Below are 18655 nucleotides of genomic sequence, written 5' to 3' on the forward strand. Positions count from 1 at the left end.
GCCCGCAAGGATGTCTGCCATATAGCAGTTCAAGGGCGAGAACCAAGGAGAGGCCTGGCGCACCTCTGGTACTGCGAACATGAGATGGGGCAGGAGAAGGTCCCAGTCCCTTCCATCTTTGGACACCACTCTTTTTAATATATTTTTTAAGGTTTGGTTAAAAGCTTTCTACCAGCCCGTTCATTTGCGGATGGTAGACGGACATCCGTAACGGTTTTATGTGCAGCAACTTGCACAATTCCCTCATGACCTTGGACATGAACGGGGTCCCTTGGTCCATCAAAACCTCATTGGGTAGTCCTACACAGGAAAACATCCCCATTAACTCTTTAGCTATGAGTTTAGCCGATGTATGCCGCAGTGGCACCGCCTCCGGGTACTGGGTAGTGTAGTCTAGGAGGACTAGAATGTGTTGGTGCCCTCTAGTGGACTCTGGTACTGGTCCTATGAGATCCATAGCGATTCTTTTAAACAGGACCTCGATGATCGGGAGAGGTACTAAGAGACTACGGAAATGGGTTATCTGGCAGGGCGGGCAAGACTTACAAAACTCTTCCACCTCTCTAAACACACTGGGCCAGTAAAACCGCTGTAGTATACGGTCGTACGTTTTCTGCAATCCCAGATGACCCCCGAGAACATGTTGCTGTGCTAGATCTAGTACCAGTTTGCGATAAGCCTTGGGCACCACCAACTGTTCCATATTCCTTCCCCAGTAGTTGGTTGACCCAATACAGCAAATCATGGAGAACCACAAATCGTGGAAATATCGACTGGGCCCCCAGTTGTTGTGGTTCTCCATCGATCATTAACACATTCTCCCGATCTCTGGATAATGTCGGGTCACTGTGTTGTGCTGTACCGAAATTATCACCGGAGACATTCAAGTCTGCCAAGTCAGGGCCTGGCAGCAAGTCCTTCACCTCCCCAACCATCACATTCAACTGGGTTGTTTCCTCCTCATCCACCAAAGTGGCGGTCACCCCTACCGCTGGCCCTTCGGCCTCGGGTTCGCAGAGTTCTGGCCTCCCACTTGAGCAAGGACAATCCCCTGGGGTTATCCCTGTTTCTTGGGGACCGGTAAGTCTCATAGATGGCCACAGTTCCGGGATGCCCAGGAAGTCTCTTCCTATTATTAGTTCATAGTGTAGATTTGTGGCGATGGCCACTTCATGAATCCTCCTGCCAGAAACCGTGGGTTAAGACACCAGAGCAGTGGGGTAGTCTTTTAAGTCACCATGTATGCAAATTACCTTGACTTTCCGGCCAGTAAACTCAGTGAGTCGCAGTGAGGGTAGCCCTTACCAGGGTCACCAGACTCCCCGGGTCCAGCAGAGCCACCACTAGAGTGTCTCCCACTTCCACCTGGCACAGGCGAATATTATCTAGAGATTCCCTGGTACCTGTTGCACACAGCTTCCTGGCATATAGCGACCGACGGTAGCCATAGTTAGAGTCCATGGGCTCAACCCTATGGGGACAGTCGGCCCTTACATGACCAGGCTCATGACACCACCAACAGATCACCGGAGCCAGGTACACAGTGGGCTTTTTTGTCTCCAGTCTCCAGGTCTGGGGTGGGGATTGTAGGGGTTTAACTGCCCCCTTCCCGAAAGAGCCCCCCTTTAGTTTCCTAGTAGCCTCATATCGTTCAACCAGGTCCACCATCTAAAGGGCATTAACAGGAGACGCCTGGCCACTCCAATGCTGAAGAGAGTATGACAATGCCCTCCAGAACATATCAGCTAAAATACGGTCCAGCATAGCAGTGGGACTCAGTACGTCCGGTTGCAGCCATTTTTGCAAAAGGTGGAATAAAGCATAATACTGGGGTCGAGCGGGCTCAGCCAGATTAAACTCCCACTGGTGCACCCCCTGGGCTCGGACCAACACATTCACACCCAGCCTCGTCAGGATCTCACCCTTGGCTTTCTGTTAATCGTCCGCTTGCTCGTCTGGTAAGTCGAAATACATCAGCTGGGACTCGGATGCCGGGAACAGACCGACGACCTCAGCCCACTGATCTTGGGGTAGATTCTCTCTCACGGCTACCTTCTCGAATACAGTCAGGTAGGTTTCGAGGTCATCCATGGGTGCCATCTTGGGGGATCGCCGTACGAACCGCTTTTCAGGCATCGTGAATACTCAGGGATGCTCCTGCTGTCTGTAGAGCCATCACGTGTTGCAGCAGCAGCTGGTTTGTTCCTTGCTGCTGCTTATTAGCCTCCCGTTGTTGCAGGTTAGCCTTCAAGAGGGCCTTCATTACAGCTTCCATTTTGCCGAGTAACACAGGTTGAAATTTAGCTGGTTTAATCCAGGACATACATCCGTGCCCAAAGAGAAAAAAATATATAAATATTTCGGCTTTTACGCCAGCCTCACTGCAATTGCGCGCATCCTTCACCAACTGTGGGGATTCGCTCTGGTAGACAGGATAAGCGGACGCAGTATAGAGGCACCAACCAGTTCTTAAATCAAACAGTTCATTGTTTATTCACACTCTTGGCAAGTTCATAAACAAAAAGTCACATTCAACACAAAAAGTCACCTTTTGGTTTTGGTGTTTAGTTTACACCCAGCTAACAGTTCTGCCTTTAGAGTCCATGAACAGACTTTAGGCGGTCTGTTTCCCCTCACACTGGTCTCAGACCTCCAAGCCCAGCACAAGTCTCACATCCCAATACAGAGATCCGTTTTGCTGAACCCAGCTGTCTTTTAAAGGCAGCTAGGTGTTGTCAAAACCAGGAACGGCATATCAGACCAGTCCGGTGTTTGACCCTACCTGGCTGCTAATCAGTCCAGCAGCACACACTGGGAGGAAAATACCTGCCTCCCATACAACTCCCTATACTGTGTAAAAAAAATAAAAAATTATATATATATATATATATATATATATATATATATATATATGTTAGGTAATTTACCTAGTTACCTAGGATAAGAAGATAGGAATTGTATGTTTTGTCCTAGTATTGTTTTAATGTTTCCATACTATAAAACATGAAAATGAAGATACAGTTACAATCTAGGATGCAGGAATGTACACCTGCAATGTCGAGTACTTGTTTCCTGATACTGCATACAGCATAAATTTGCCATATGTTACTTTTATCAACTTGTTTAAATATTTCTAATGTCATGAAACTCACTTCACGTCTTTTTATATCATATGAAAAAAATATTCCTCTTAATGATTTGTTATGACTTCTACCTCTTTTCTTGGTAACTATGGTAACAGCAGTTTGCTATAAACCAATTTTGTCATGAGCAGTAAAAAAAGATCGATCATTTGGGCACAAAGAAGAATATATTTCACACCAAGTACAAAAGACAAAGAAGAAAACAATGTGGTTCAATGGTTAGTTAACCCAGATACGCTATAAAGCAGTGGCTGGGAACCATTTTGATAGTGTGTGCCCAACTAAGCGATCATCTTTCATGGAAATCCTCACTGTGTGCATAATTCTGGTCATATACGGTAGATGAATTTGGAAATTCTTCCCATGCTTTGCACTGAAGGAGTCAAGCCTGCTCTTCAGACAAAAATATGGCTTCTCTACAGAGCCATGCTACAACCGCCTAAGGGTGCATTCACACGCTTGGGTCCATTTTGCGGACTGCAAATCACGGAACTGCAAAATATGGACACCAGCAAGCACCCCACATAGAGATGCGGACCCACTGACTTGAAAGGGTCAAGCGATCCGCATGTTGCGGGAAAACAGAGGATGCATTCTATTTTTTGCGGAATGGCTGCATGGACCCAAAAGCACACGAAAGTCTGGTCGTGCCACAAAGGATCGTCAAGTCCTATCTTTGACCAAAACATGTATATTGCAGATGGGTCCTCACCGCACTATGAGGTGCACAAGTCTGTTTTACGAATCCTTGGTTTGCTGTCTGCAAAATCTACATGGATGTGTGAATACATCCCAAATGCCTTATACTTACATCCCACATAATGCAACCCACTCTCTTAGGGTATGTTCTAAATGAGCATCTAAGAGGCTTTAAAAACTATGCACACCTTCGGAGGCCATTTTTGTTTATGATTGATTTTTGGCTAAAAATCATACTTCCAAATGGCCTTTATTAAAAATATTTAGCCATTTTGTCACAAAGGGTTTTTCTACCTGTGTACTTTCAATTTGTGCTAATAAACCTTTAGGATCATTTATCAAACTGGTGTAAAGTAGAACTGGCTTAGTTGTCCATAGCAACCAATCAGATTCCTCCTTTCATTTTCCAAAGGAATTGTCCAAACCGAAAGGTGGTATCTGATTGGTTGCTATATATATATATATATATATATATATATATATATATATATATATATATATATATAAAAGAACTGAGCTATAATGAGCGTTTATAATGTCAGAGAGAAGAGATAAGAAGCCCGTCAGCTCCCCAACTGACAGAAAAGAGAGAAAATCCAGAGGCTGCTAATAGAGAATCTAAGCTATGTACAGCTCCCTATTTTCAATAAAGACCAACAGAAAAAATGACTTTTGGCTCAAAATGAGTACAATACAAAAATAAAACAAAATTGCCCCCAAAGATGTACATAGCCTTTAAGGGGTTATCCCATCAGCACTGTTCTTTAAAGGGGTTCTCCGGGAATTAAGAAAATGAAAATATTTCAATATTACTTTTTATAAATATATTTCCAAATACCTTTCATCAGTTATAATGCCTTATTTTGTCTGGGGAGCAATCATTAGGAGAAACAAAATGTCCGCCGTTCTATTAACACACACAAAACCTGTCCATATTACACAGAAGGACAAGTTACCTCAGAGCAGTGAGGTAAAGAGCTGCCCCACTCTGCTCTGCTTGTCAGGGATTATTATCCTGAATACAGTTTAATATGATCTTTAGTTGAATCTCTGTATTAGTGGAGGTCATGAGGAGACATAAAGTACAGAGAGGAGGGTGGCGTTAATGAGCAGCAGTTCTTGTATGCAAACTCCATTACCACAGTCTGTCCTGTCCGTGTCTCCTCATGAACTCCATACCTACAGAGAATCAGCTGAAGATCTTATCACCTGTATTCAGGATCATAATCCCTGATAAGTAGAGCAGAGAGGAGGATGAGGCAGCTCTTTAGCTCAGTGTCTGAAGTAACTTGTCCTCCTGTGTGATTAGGATAGGTTTTGTGTGTGTTAATAGGACGGCAGCCATTTTATATCTCCTAATGATTGCTCCCCAGATAAAATGAGCCATTATAACTAATGAAAGGTATTTGGGAATATATTTATAATAAGGTAATATTTAAGTATTTTCATTTTCTTAATTCCAGGAGAACCCCTTTAACCTTCCACCACCACAGGTGCCCACTTGTAAGTATATGTCACCATGTACCCTCACTCAGAGAGAGGATTTATGGTGGAAGTTTTTGTAGAGACCAACACCACTCCTCCTATACACCTCCCTCACTTTGAATATGTTAAGAGTAAGGAAGAAAAACTGGCGACAAAGAAAGTGAAGGTGCAAAGTGTTTCACAATAAAATTGTTTGCAAGCAGACTCAGGTTGGCAGTGGCTGAAGCAGGGAAAAGGTATCGTAATTGCGGAATGTGTCTACTATGGCATATGCCAGCAAATTTCTGACCAGCAGCACACAATTTCAGGTTTCATAGGCTAATGTATATACTTTTCCACTCAAACCTTCACAAATACTTTCAGCCTTTCAGATCTATTGCTTGCAATTCTAAACAAAGTATTTAGACAGATATGGCAGAAAAATTGTTGCTGCACATCTAGAATTACATAACTGAAGCAAACTTGTAAATAGTTTTCATTGAAAGTATCCTACCATCTTAACAGCTTTTATGCAGACCTATGTGTCTCCAGGGCTACAGACTACAAACAACCCCTGTGTAGTCTGATCATGGAGTCATTCTCCATTGTCTTTCTTCTCACTAATCTACACACAGTAAGAGGGAAAATCTGGAACAAAATAAAATGTGACTGCAGAATCATATTCAAAACATGACTTGTTCCTTGTCTGTAATTACGGAGGTACACAAATCTACAGAGGAGCTATATACGGCCAGTGGTATGGTCTTTCACCTGGTATTCCAAGACAACACAGACAATAATCTTACTTAACCATTGATTTTGATGTAGAAAAATGTTCCCACATTGATATTAGTAGGTGTTCGGATGTAAATAGAGACTATTAATACAAATCTAAAAAAAAGGGTCCTTACCTTTCACATGCTCGGACAGTCCATGCAGCAATTATCCATAAGGAGATGCTAAAAACCAACAGTACTGTTCCAGGACATATTGTCATTAAAGTCTTCATTACAAAACGTGTGTTGAAGTTTATTTTGTTTAGTGCTCCAATGCTTCGAGAAGAGGCATCGGTAAAAAGTTTGCTATGCAAAAGCATAACTCTGGCAATGAGATAAAGTCTTAAGAACATTGGTATAGATAAAATAATATCCACATCAGCTGTCGCTGTGGAGGGGGTATAGGAGAAGGCAAGTCGTGCTGTCCACGTGAAAGTGTAATTTCCTGGTATAGGATGAATTGCACACACTAGTATTTCCAGACAGAGAAAGAAGATCCGCTCATAGGTCATGGCTATTCTCCAGTCATCCGCTCCGTTATCCACCATGAATAACTGTAAGTAGAAAATGTTTCACAGCTTCAGTTACTATTCTTTTCAGGTATCTCACTTACAGATTAGCCTAAGAGTAAAAGAATAAGGTATAACTATAAAGACTTACAATCATTTTTGGGTGGATTGTGGAAGCCCTATATTTGTTAGGCCCATCAGATAAAAGGAATGGGAGCTAATATTTGTGTAGGTTGAATAATAATAATAACAATAATAATAAGCGTAATAATGCATGTACTGTATCTGCTAATACAGTAGATTGCCAAGGCAAACATGGAGACTTTGACATTCCACATAACCATGCATTTATATTTTAGATTATACCACTTAAAAGTACACTACTTATACTCTTTATAGTGGTCCTAAAGGCAGGGCGTCACTTTGCCAATTTTAGGATCTGTATTAAAGTCGGAACTCTCCACGGTTCACGTGAACCGAACTTAGATCAAGATACGTTGATAAAGTGATAGGAGATTAAGTCCACAGAACCGCAGGTCTTGTCACCATAAGGGTTCATTCAGATGTCCATAGTTCAGGGTCCGCATTCGTTCCGCAATTTTGCGGAAGGGGTGCAGACCCATTCATTTCAATGGGGCCACAAAAGATGCAGACAGCAAACGGTGTGCTGTCCGTATCCGTATGTCCCTTCCATGGTCTCACAAAAAAGATAGAGCATGTCCTATTTTTGCCCGCAATTGTGGACAAGAAAAGGCATGTCTATCACAGGACCGACCATGTGCGGTCCGCAAAATGCGGAACAGTCGCTTTAAATCATTCGTGGATAACCTCTTTAGCATATGTTAGATCATAATATTACACAAAGAGACCAGAAGGATGCACTGTAATGCCTAGTACAGAGCCAGAGCATGATTCACAGCTGCATACCCATGTGTATATACATGCATGTGCAATGTATGTTGGGGCTTTTAAATGGTGTTTTTTTGCATGGCATTTTTTTTAAATAAATAAAATTAAAATATTAGCCATGCAAAAAATGGCATTAAAAACACCAAGTGCTAAAAACACTATATGGACAAAACACTCAAAAACAGTACTATCAGGCCTTTTTTGGCCCCAAAAAACTCCAGGAACAGAACAGTGTGTGAAGGGGCCCTACAGCTACCTTCTCACTCACAGAGTTTCGGTGTGGATTTTCACGTGGATTTCTCTGCGTTTCCGCACCAAAATCCAAATTTTACTTGTGGATTTTATTGTAGATTTTGATGCGGATTTGCCCTGATCTTACCCTTTGCATTTTAAAGGGTGAAATCTTTATTAAAAATCCATAGAAACAATTGACATGCTGCCAATTTCAAAATCTGCACGAAAAATACACACAAAGTGTATATGAGATTTGTGAAATCTTATTCACTTTGCTGGTACTGCATTATGCTGTAGTTTTTCCGCATGAAAGTCCATGCATAATCCACAACGGATGCAAATAGCCTAATGGGATTATTTTTTACATTAAATGAAGGTATACATGACTATTGAAGGCAATACTCGTACAGAAATGTATAAAAAGTCCAAATCGATTTCATATACATGTACACAGCTATAATTAAAGGGTTTTCCGAGATTTTAATACTGATGACCTACTGCTCGCAGTAGCACCTGCGGTTTCTCTGCTTGTCTTAGGCCAAGTGACAACACGTATGGGGCTGTGAATGGTAAGCTGTGAGAAGGTCCTGAGGATAGGTCATCAGTATTAAAATCTGAGAAAAACTCTTTAAAGTTTTAGAATCTAATTTTATAATTTTTTCTTCATTTTGTTATGGCCATAAAACCCAGACACCAGTTCAAGTTTATTTGCCTTTTTCAGTCTATATATGTCTAGATAATTTAAAGGGACCTGTCACCACTCCTGACATGCCTGTTTTAAGCGACCCTGGATTAACTGGTGAGAGAACCAGACACTTACATGATGACTTTTTCTTTATCTTTTAGCTTCATATCCATTAATTCCCTGGCTCCTCGTCTGTCATCCAAGTTGGCCACACTGTGCATTTAGTAGCCCAAGACCCTTTCTGCTGCTCTTTGATTGGCCCACACTACTCACCTGAACAGTAATGGCCAATCCAAGAGAAGGGCTGGACAAGTAGGAAGCGGTTTGGGCTACTGATGCACAGTATACACCAGTCTGAGAAGCCGGTGCAGCCATCTTGGATGGCAGAAGAAGAGCCCAAAAATCGGTGGATCTGCAAATAAAAAGATGAAAGTGTTCTGTTTGTTCCCCAGTTAATGTGATTTTCTTTTTTTCTTGAATAAATCGGAGGGTCATTTTAAGCATCTCACATTGGAATAAATATTCTTACACATGGTATTACACATGAAAGGTCATAATATGGTCCAGAGAAAAATTGTATGCACTCCGTGCGAACCATGCCAATTGAAAGGCCAGAAGACCATTGAGCCGATTCAGAATAGCATGGCTGTCTTCAGCATGTTACAAGCTATTTCAGTATACACATTTATAATCTATTACTAGAATGGATTGTGAGTACTATTAGTAGAAACTGCTTGGGGTTTCCCCTGAAATGGGACCCAGGATGCTCTCACCAGTTCTTATTGACAGCTGTGTCGCCTTGAGTCCCGTCTTAGGTTACATGACATTTCACTATTCATCACGTCACGTAGCAACATGTTGAGCAGGAATTGCCGGCCAGGAGGCGTTTTTAGGATGAGGAGTCATTTAGTAAATCTTGAATGGTCAGGAGAGTTATGATCCTGTATGCAAATGGCTGCCTTCATTTTGTGAGAGTTGAAGCTTAACCCTTTAATGAACATATATTTCAACCACTAACAAAAAGGCTGAAGATAGTTTTTTCTAGGGACTGACTATATTTATTGTATCATATAAGCTATATCAATTTATTTGAATATCTTTTTACTTTACAGACAAAGTTTTAATTCACATAAAATTTCAGTAAATACTGAAAAATAATATTTTCCAATGTTTGTAATACAATTTTCAACAAAGAGCCATATTGTATGCGAGCTAAAGCTTTAATTCGGGAATTATGGTGCCTATGATAGGGATTAAACATTGGCATACAAAGGGTCTATAGATCTGTAAGGGTTCATGCACACAAACATATTTTCTTTCCGTGTCCGTTGCAATGGGTCTGCAAAAAAAAAAAAAAAAGAAGTTACTCCGTATGTATTCTGTTTCCGTAAGTCTGTATGTCCGTTCCGCCAAAAAATAGAACATGTCCTATTATTCTCTGCATTACGGACAAGAATAGCACTGTTCTATTAGTGGCCAGCTGTTGCGTTCCACAAAATACGGAACGCGTATTTTTTGCAGATCCGTTTTTTGCGGACCGCAAAATACATACGGTCGTGTGTACTAGCCCCAATACTGATCTCTACCATCACTGGGGCAAAACGGCTAATCAAGAATTTAGAATTCTAGCACGAGTGCCTCACATCACATTTATTAAAGGGAATGCCTAATAAGAAAATGGTCTACTATTTAACCCCTAGAGGATCGGGCGATTTTTCCATTTTTCCATTTTAGTTTTTCACTCCCCGCCTTCCCAGAGTCATAACTTTTTCCTTTCACATAGCCTTATTTTTTGGGGGCAAGTTGTACTTTCTAATGGCATTTACGGTTACATACAATGTAGTGGGAACTGGGAAAAATATTCCAAATGGGGTGGAATTGGAAAAATAAATTCGGCCACAGTTTTTATTTTTTTTATTTTTTTATTTACAGCGTTCACAACGTGGTACAATTGACCTGTTAACTACTTTCTTCAGGTCAGTACAATCACAACAATACCACACTAGTATAGTTTTTCTTGTGTTTTAGTACAAAAAAATAAAAATTTAAACCTTGAAACATTATTTTTTTTCATCACCATATTCTGACATCTATAACTGTTTTGTAATTATGCACACAGAGCTGGGTGGGGGTTAATTTTTTCTGGGGTGATCTGTACTTTTCAGAGATACCATTCTGAAGTGTATGTGACTTTTTATTACATTTTTTGGGGAGTTGAAGTGACAAAAAAATTGTGAATTGGCTGTTTTAATTTTTTTCTATTACGCCATTCACCGTATGGGATTAGTATTGTTATATTTTAATAGTACGGGCGTTTTCACACTCGGAAATGCCTATGATGTGTATTTTTTTAATGGTTAAGTATTTTGATTTTGGAGAAAGGGGGGTGATTTGAACTTTTATATACAGTACAGACCAAAAGTTTGGACATACCTTCTCATTCAAAGAGTTTTCTTTATTTCCATGACTATGAAAATTGTAGATTCACACTGAAGGCATCAAAACTATGAATTAACACATGTGGAATTATATACATAACAAAAAAGTGTGAAACAACTGAAAATATGTCATAGTCTAGGTTCTTCAAAGTAGCCACCTTTTGCTTTGATTACTGCTTTGCACACTCTTGGCATTCTCTTGATGAGCTTCAAGAGGTAGTCACCTGAAATGGTTTTCACTTCACAGGTGTGCCCTGTCAGGTTTAATAAGTGGGATTTCTTGCCTTATAAATGGGGTTGGGACCATCAGTTGCGTTGTGGAGAAGTCAGGTGGATACACAGCTGATAGTCCTACTGAATAGACTGTAAGAATTTGTATTATGGCAAGAAAAAAGCAGCTAAGTAAGGAAAAACAAGTGGCCATCATTACTTTAAGAAATGAAGGTCAGTCAGTCCGAAAAATTGGGAAAACTTTGAAAGTGTCCCCAAGTGCAGTCACAAAAACCATCAAGCGCTACAAAGAAACTGGCTCACATGCGGACCGCCCCAGGAAAGGAAGACCAAGAGTCACCTCTGCTGCGGAGGATAAGTTCATCCGAGTCACCAGCCTCAGAAATCGCAGGTTAACAGCAGCTCAGATCAGAGACCTGGTCAATGCCACACAGAGTTCTAGCAGCAGACACATCTCTAGAACAACTGTTAAGAGGAGACTGTGTGAATCAGGCCTTCATGGTAGAATATCAGCTAGGAAACCACTGCTAAGGACAGGCAACAAGCAGAAGAGACTTGTTTGGGCTAAAGAACACAAGGAATGGACATTGCACAACTGGAAATCTGTGCTTTGGTCTAAAGAGTCCAAATTTGAGATCTTTGGTTCCAACCACCGTGTCTTTGTGCGACGAAGAAAAGGTGAACGGATGGACTCTACATGCCTGGTTCCCACCGTGAAGCAGGGAGGAGGAGGTGTGATGGTGTGGGGGTGCTTTGCTGGTGACATTGTTGGGGATTTATTCAAAATTGAAGGCATTCTGAACCAGCATGGCTACCACAGCATCTTGCAGCGGCATGCTATATCATCCGGTTTGCATTTAGTTGGACCATCATTTATTTTTCAACAGGACAATGATGCCAAACACACCTCCAGGCTGTGTAAGGGCCATTTGACCATGAAGGAGAGTGATGGGTTGCTGCGCCAGATGACCTGGCCTCCAGAGTCACCGGACCTGAACCCAATCGAGATGGTTTGGGGTGAGCTGGACCGCAGAGTGAAGGCAAAAGTGCTAAGCATCTCTGGGAACTCCTTCAAGACTGTTGGAAGACCATTTCAGGTGACTACCTCTTGAAGATCATCAAGAGAATGCCAAGAGTGTGCAAAGTAGTAATCAAAGCAAAAGGTGGCTACTTTGATGAACCTAGAATATGACATATTTTCAGTTGTTTCACACTTTTTTGTTATGTATATAATTCCACATGTGTTAATTCATAGCTTTGATGCCTTCAGTGTGAATCTACAATTTTCATAGTCATGAAAATAAAGAAAACTCTTTGAATGAGAAGGTGTGTCCAAACTTTTGGTCTGTACTGTGTGTATATATATATATATATATATATTTTTTTTTTTTTACACTTCATTTTCAATATAAAAATACAATTCTGCCACCTAGTGGCCTCTATTGGTATATTTCACTAATATCTGCCAAAGCCTGCTTGAGGCTTCGGTCTATTAGAACAGTGTAACAAGTTCCCTGATCTTGGCCGGGGAACGCTGTTAGGGGAGCCTTTCGGACTGCCCAGATGCCGTGGTCACAATTGACAATGGCATTGAGGGGGAGGGGGGGTGAAATGTATGCGATCAGCCTTATGTCAGCAGAAACCTAGCAGCTATGGTGCCTGCTGTAAAGTGCGAGCAAACACCATGTTTAAACACGTGACTTCTGCCGTACATATGCAGTGGAGGTGGTGAAGGGGTTAAATCAAGGTTTAATGTTTTTTTTTTTTTAAAAAGAAGAATTTTTTATGGTTTTATTACATTTTCTATGTCATTATTAGAGATGAGCGAATTTGATCCGAATTTCAGGGAAAATTCGTGTTAGCGAATCGATTTAACCTGAAATGGTGTAAAACACAAAAAAATACCTCCTCCATTTGCTTGCAACGGCTTGATTGAAGATCTCAGCCGAAATCCCGCGCCAGATGTTCAAGAAAGATGGCGGTGTCCAGCCCAGTGTGAGCAAATGGAGGCGGTAAGTTTGATTAAATTTTTTTTAAATGTTAGTTTCACACTATTTTTACACTCAGATGCCGCAATCATGTATGAACGCGGCATCTGAGGGGTACAATGACGGGGAGCAGCTCAATCGCAGCTCCCTGTTATTGCACCCACTACTTACATAAAATGCGCTTTGTGATGAAGTACTTCGTCAAAAGCAATTTTTTTTGCAAATTTCGATGAAGCAGCCGATTCGAACTTTTCAATAATTTGCTCATCTCTAGTCATTATCTACAGTATATTTTATAACAAATCCTAAAATCAGTTTTTGCACTGGACACTGGACCTAATAATAGGTCAAAAGTTCCTGTTTAGAGATTTGCTTAACAGCAGCCATGTGGGTCATAGACACAATGAACCAGACAGGACCCCACTGACTTCTATGGGAGAGTTTTCTGGGCATGCTTTGTGACCTGTGCAGTGGTCAGCAGTGAATAAATAAGTTGTGATATCACATAATGTCAAGGGTGGATCCTGTGTTATCTATACAGAGGAATTACCCTGATACTGTAATCCCTGATAATAAGATGACTGCTATATAGAACAGTCTCGACATATTATTGGGCAGCATGGTGGCTCAGTGGTGCCTAGCATTGACCAAGTACATCATCTGCATGGAGTTTGTCTGTTCTTCCACTGTTTGCATGGGTTTCCTCTGGGTACTCCAGTTTCCTTCCATACTCAAAATTCATACTGATAGAGAATTTAGATTTTGAGCTCAATTGGAGACAGCGACTGATGGTGTCTGCAAAGTGCTACGGAATATGTTGGCACTATATACGTAAGTAAGCAAGTAAAATTAAAGGGGCTGCCCCACGAAAAATATTCTACATTTTTCAAACCAGCACCTGGATCTGAATACTTTAAAAACTGCATGTAATTAAAAATGTATTATAGCTACTGATTTATTCAGTGAACTCTATCTGTATAGCGCCACCTGCTGTTTGCTCTTTTTCTAATTTCTCAGTCCTGCTCACTGAGACGAGAGCACGTGCTCAGTTTCATCCTTCAACTGCCACCAGCTGCAGCAGAAAGGATACCCCCCTAAACTGACAGCTTGAAAGAAATCTAGCAGAACAACTCTGGATCCATGCTCGGTACAGGGCTGGTTCTAGCTTTGTTAGAAAGAGATTGTCATGTACTAGATTATGTGTCATTTTCATTTTTACATTAATCATGGGATAACCCCTTTAATCATTACCTTATTAGGCCCAGCAGCTAGTGCAAACATTGCTGGATTTTGGGATAAAAAAAAAAAAATCGTTACATAGATAAACAGTCTAAAATAATATAAATATGGGGGTAATTTATTATTAGATGTACGCTAATTTTTTGGGAATCTCTGTTGCAGATTTAGTTGTAAGGCCTATTGCACACGACCGTATGGCTTTTTCAGTGTTTTGCGGTCCGTTTTTCATGGATCCGTTGTTCCGTTTTTTGTTTCCGTTGTGTTTCCGTTTCTGTTCCGTTTTTCCGTTCCGTTTTTCCGTATGGCATATACAGTATACAGTAATTACATAGATAAAATTGGGCTGGGCATAACATTTTCAATAGATGGTTCAGGAAAAAACGGAACGGAAACGGAAGACATACGGATGCATTTCCGTATGTGTTCCGTTTTTTTTGCGGATCCATTGACTTGAATGGAGCCACGGACTGTGATTTGCGGGCAATAATAGGACATGTTCTATGTTAAAACGGAACGGAAAAACGGAAATACGGAAACGGAATGCATACGGAGTACATTCCGTTTTTTTTGCGGAACCATTGAAATGAATGGTTCCGTATACGGACCGTATACGGAACGCAAAAAACGGCCAGTAAACGGGAAAAAAAAACGGCCGTGTGCAATAGGCCTAAAGGGGATTGGCAGCCAAATCTTAAATTTTTCCCACTAACGCCAAGTCTAAAAAAGGGGGCGTGGGTGGGGAAGGAGACAGCCGGACAGTTTCACTTAAATTTCCTACGACTGTTTTAGACGTGGAAAATGATCAAAATCTACACCAGCTAGGCAGCTGGCGCAGATTTAGGCCGCAAGTGGATGCACCTAAGTAATGTAGAGGCTGGCGCCAGGCGTATTAAGACTGGAGTCTAAAATGCTGGTCTTAATAAATGACCCCATATATGTTTAACATAAAAATATGATTTAAACAATAGGTAATTTCCTGATGACACAAGTGTTTTAGAGACTTTTTTCACGTCGCTTGACAAGGGGTAAGCCAACCAATAAGTGGCGTAACGTTAGACAAAAGTGTCCAACATTCCACCAAATTTATTATACAGCATAAACCACTGTGATAAATTTGGCGCTTCTTTAGACTTCCGGTCTAAGCTTACACTTTCTATATACTAGATAGGGTTAGTAAATCTGCCCTGCTGTACATGCCGCTATGCCTAACTTGCACAACAGCTCTAGAAAAAGACCACTGTATTATATGTATTTCAGCTGGAGCCTTTTTTCCATAACATTGACCCCCTAAGTGTCCATTCACACGTCCGCAAAATGGGTCCGCATCCATTCCGCAATTTTGCAGAACGGGTGCAGTCCCATTCATTTTCAACAGGGCTGGATTGTGCAGTCTGCATCCGCATTTGCGGATTCACACTTCCGCATCCGTGCTTCCGTTTCCGCAAAAAAATTGCGGACAAGATTAGGCATTTTCTATTATAGTCTGCAAATTGCGGAATACACATTGCCAGTGTCCGTGCTTTGCGGATCCGCAGAACACTTACGGACGTGTGAATGGACCCTAAACATGTTATTCCCAGTGCAGACAGGGAGGTAATATAAATGTTCTGAGCCTGAATCAAATGTTATGTATCTGAAGCAAGTTAAAGTATTCCATGCAATCCATATAATTCATGAAAAAAATTCTAAATTTGGAATGTGGGAGAAAAAAAAAACACCTTTTCTTGCAGATGGAAACGCCACAGACTAGTGCCAGCAGAGTTTAAACATCAGAAAGAAAGATTAGGCAATTGCTAAATGTTCTCATTGGATAAACAAGAAAGAAAAATAGTCATTTTGTTACAGTATATGAAACAATTATGCTGCATTAGCTTTTATGCAAGAAAAGACACAACATGTCACGCTTGTTGTGGGTAAAGTAGTGCTTGATTTGAAACCGCTTATCTGAAAGCTCCTCTAACTGCCATTGAGATCTGAAGATTGTTGTCATGGACACATAGAGTCGTAGAAGAAATATCAAGGGGTTGCTTTTCTTTCTTTCTTTTCTTTTCTTTTTTTTAAAATGAAACAGAACAAATCTTAAATTGACATTGACATTAGTTACATACCAACATCTAGTTGTAAGATAGGCAAAGAACCTACAGTGAGAGAGGTCAGAAAACAACTCATTGGCTTGTATGTGAGAGTGTTGTGGTCATGCAGAAGCATGGAACATACTGTGCAGCAGTACTGAGCAGTGTAGCTCTGAATACAGCACTGGGGTTAGACAATAAAACAGGGATGCCCAACCTGCGGCCCTCCAGCTGTTCTAAAACTACAACTCCCACCATGCCCTGCTGTAGGCTGACAGCTGTAGGCTGTTCAGGCATGCGGGGAGTTGTCGTTTTGCAACCGCTGGAGGGCCGCAGGTTGAGCATGCCTGCAATAAAACATTAGAACCAGCAGCTTCTCTGTCTCCCACTCTCTCTCCAGCTCCTCCCTCCCCTCCTCTTCCTCCCTTCTCTGTAGACTTCTATGGGCACCAGCTGTAACCCGATACAATACAGACTTTAGCAGTAAACTGAGGACCAGTGCAGAAGGTGGGGTGTGGGAAGAAGAGGAGACTTCTCTAATAAAATATATTACAATGTTTCTCTTTGTTTTGTTTTATACAACCGTTCCCATTTAAACACTATGGGGGTCATTTATCAAACTGGTGTAAAGTAAAATTGGCTTAGTTGCCCATAGCAACCAATCAGATTACCCCTCCCATTTTCCAAAGGAGTTGTCCAAAATTAAAGGTGGAATCTGATTGGTTGCTATGGGCAACTAAGCCAGTTCTACATTACACCAGTTTGATAAATGTCCCTCTATGTTATGTTCAGATGATAGATTGCATTTCACATCCAGAATATGGTGAGAATAAAATGCAGAACTTGTACATTCCCCTATCTCGCTAGAACTATAAACAGAGTATAGGCTTCTAAAGTATTTGCATATAGCATGTCTAACGATAACACGTTTATGTATTGTAAATGGGTAACATTTAGCCTGTGTTCATACTACACTTGTAATATTTATCAGGCGAAACAATGACCCAAGTATCCTTTTGGCATCAATTGGGAAGGTATATGTTTTTGTTTCCTGTATAGGAAAGAGACTGATGTGTTTTCCTAGGGCGGCACGCCAGCTGTTGTGAAACTACAATTTATTTCTAAGAGAGTTCTGAGAAGAGCAGAGCAAGTATGCATGCTGGGAGTTGTAGTTTCACAACAGACGGAGTGCCGCAAGTTGCCCACTCCTGTCTGTCAATCACAAAAAAATACTGTGCATCAAACATTTGTTTGAACGGAGGTCTAGGACGATGTATGTGACCGTGTGATAAACAGTAGCATTTACAGTTCAGTCGGACTGTACATTTGGCACATACAAGAGATTTTGTTGCCGTATATGCCTGAATGTTGCAGACAAATGTGATGTGAGCAGAGCCTAACATAGGGACTGTTCACATCACATTAGGCTCTGTTTTAATAAACAATAAGGAACAATTTTAGCATAGATTTTTTCTGTGCATTTAAACTTAAATAAAAATCTGTAAGATTACTCAAAAATGAACAACTGATGATGATTATTGCTATGTGGAAATGTAGGTTACCTGCTTCCTGACCACACCACATAAATGAGCAGGCTGATGAACTGGACCTTGGTCCTGCATTTACATGGTGAGTTTTATACAGCATGTGACAGCGCAGCCAATCTCTGTCCTTAGCGGTCTACTGCTAAAGACAGTGACTGGTTGCAGTGGCGTATCCTGAAGGAAGTGTCAGGAGTAATGGATCAGCGCCACAAAGTGCAACACTGGAGAAATGGGACAGTAAATGATGGTTTATTATTTTAAGCAATTGTAGGGATATTTCAAGATTTTTAATTATCTTGGACAACGCTTTCAAGGAAGGAGATTCATGTACAACTAAGGCCTCCTGCACACGACCTGTATGGCTTTTCAGTGTTTTGCGGTCCGTGTTTACAGATAGGTTGTTTCGTTTTTTGTTTCTGTTGTGTTTCTGTTTCCGTTCCGTTTTTCCGTATGGCATATACAGTATACAGTAATTACCCGTATTTTTCGCCCTATAAGACGCACAGGTCCATTAGACGCACCTAGGTTTTTGAGGAGGAAAATAAGAAAAAAATAATTTTTAAGTAAAAGGTGTGCTTTTGGTGGGTTTGAACTAATGGCGGTCTGTGCATGACACTATTATAGGGGATCTATGGATGATGCACTGTTATGGGGTGGGGGATTTGTGGATGGAACTGTTATGGGGGGGTGGATCTGTGGATGACACTGCTATGTGTCATCCACA

The 18655-nt window shown here is 41.1% G+C and overlaps 1 protein-coding gene across 1 annotated transcript in view; it reads right to left on the reverse strand.

The window, feature by feature from the left end:
* Positions 1–18655, reverse strand: part of KCNN2 (potassium calcium-activated channel subfamily N member 2) — a 237967-nt gene that overhangs the window by 196237 nt on the left and 23075 nt on the right. The window contains exon 3 of the mRNA XM_044291181.1: positions 6218–6636. Coding sequence (XP_044147116.1) covers positions 6218–6636 — 419 coding nt within the window. The remainder of the gene's footprint in view (positions 1–6217; positions 6637–18655) is intronic.

Source organism: Bufo gargarizans, chromosome 1 (genome assembly GCF_014858855.1).
Source record: "Bufo gargarizans isolate SCDJY-AF-19 chromosome 1, ASM1485885v1, whole genome shotgun sequence".
Taxonomy (NCBI): Eukaryota; Metazoa; Chordata; class Amphibia; order Anura; family Bufonidae; genus Bufo; species Bufo gargarizans.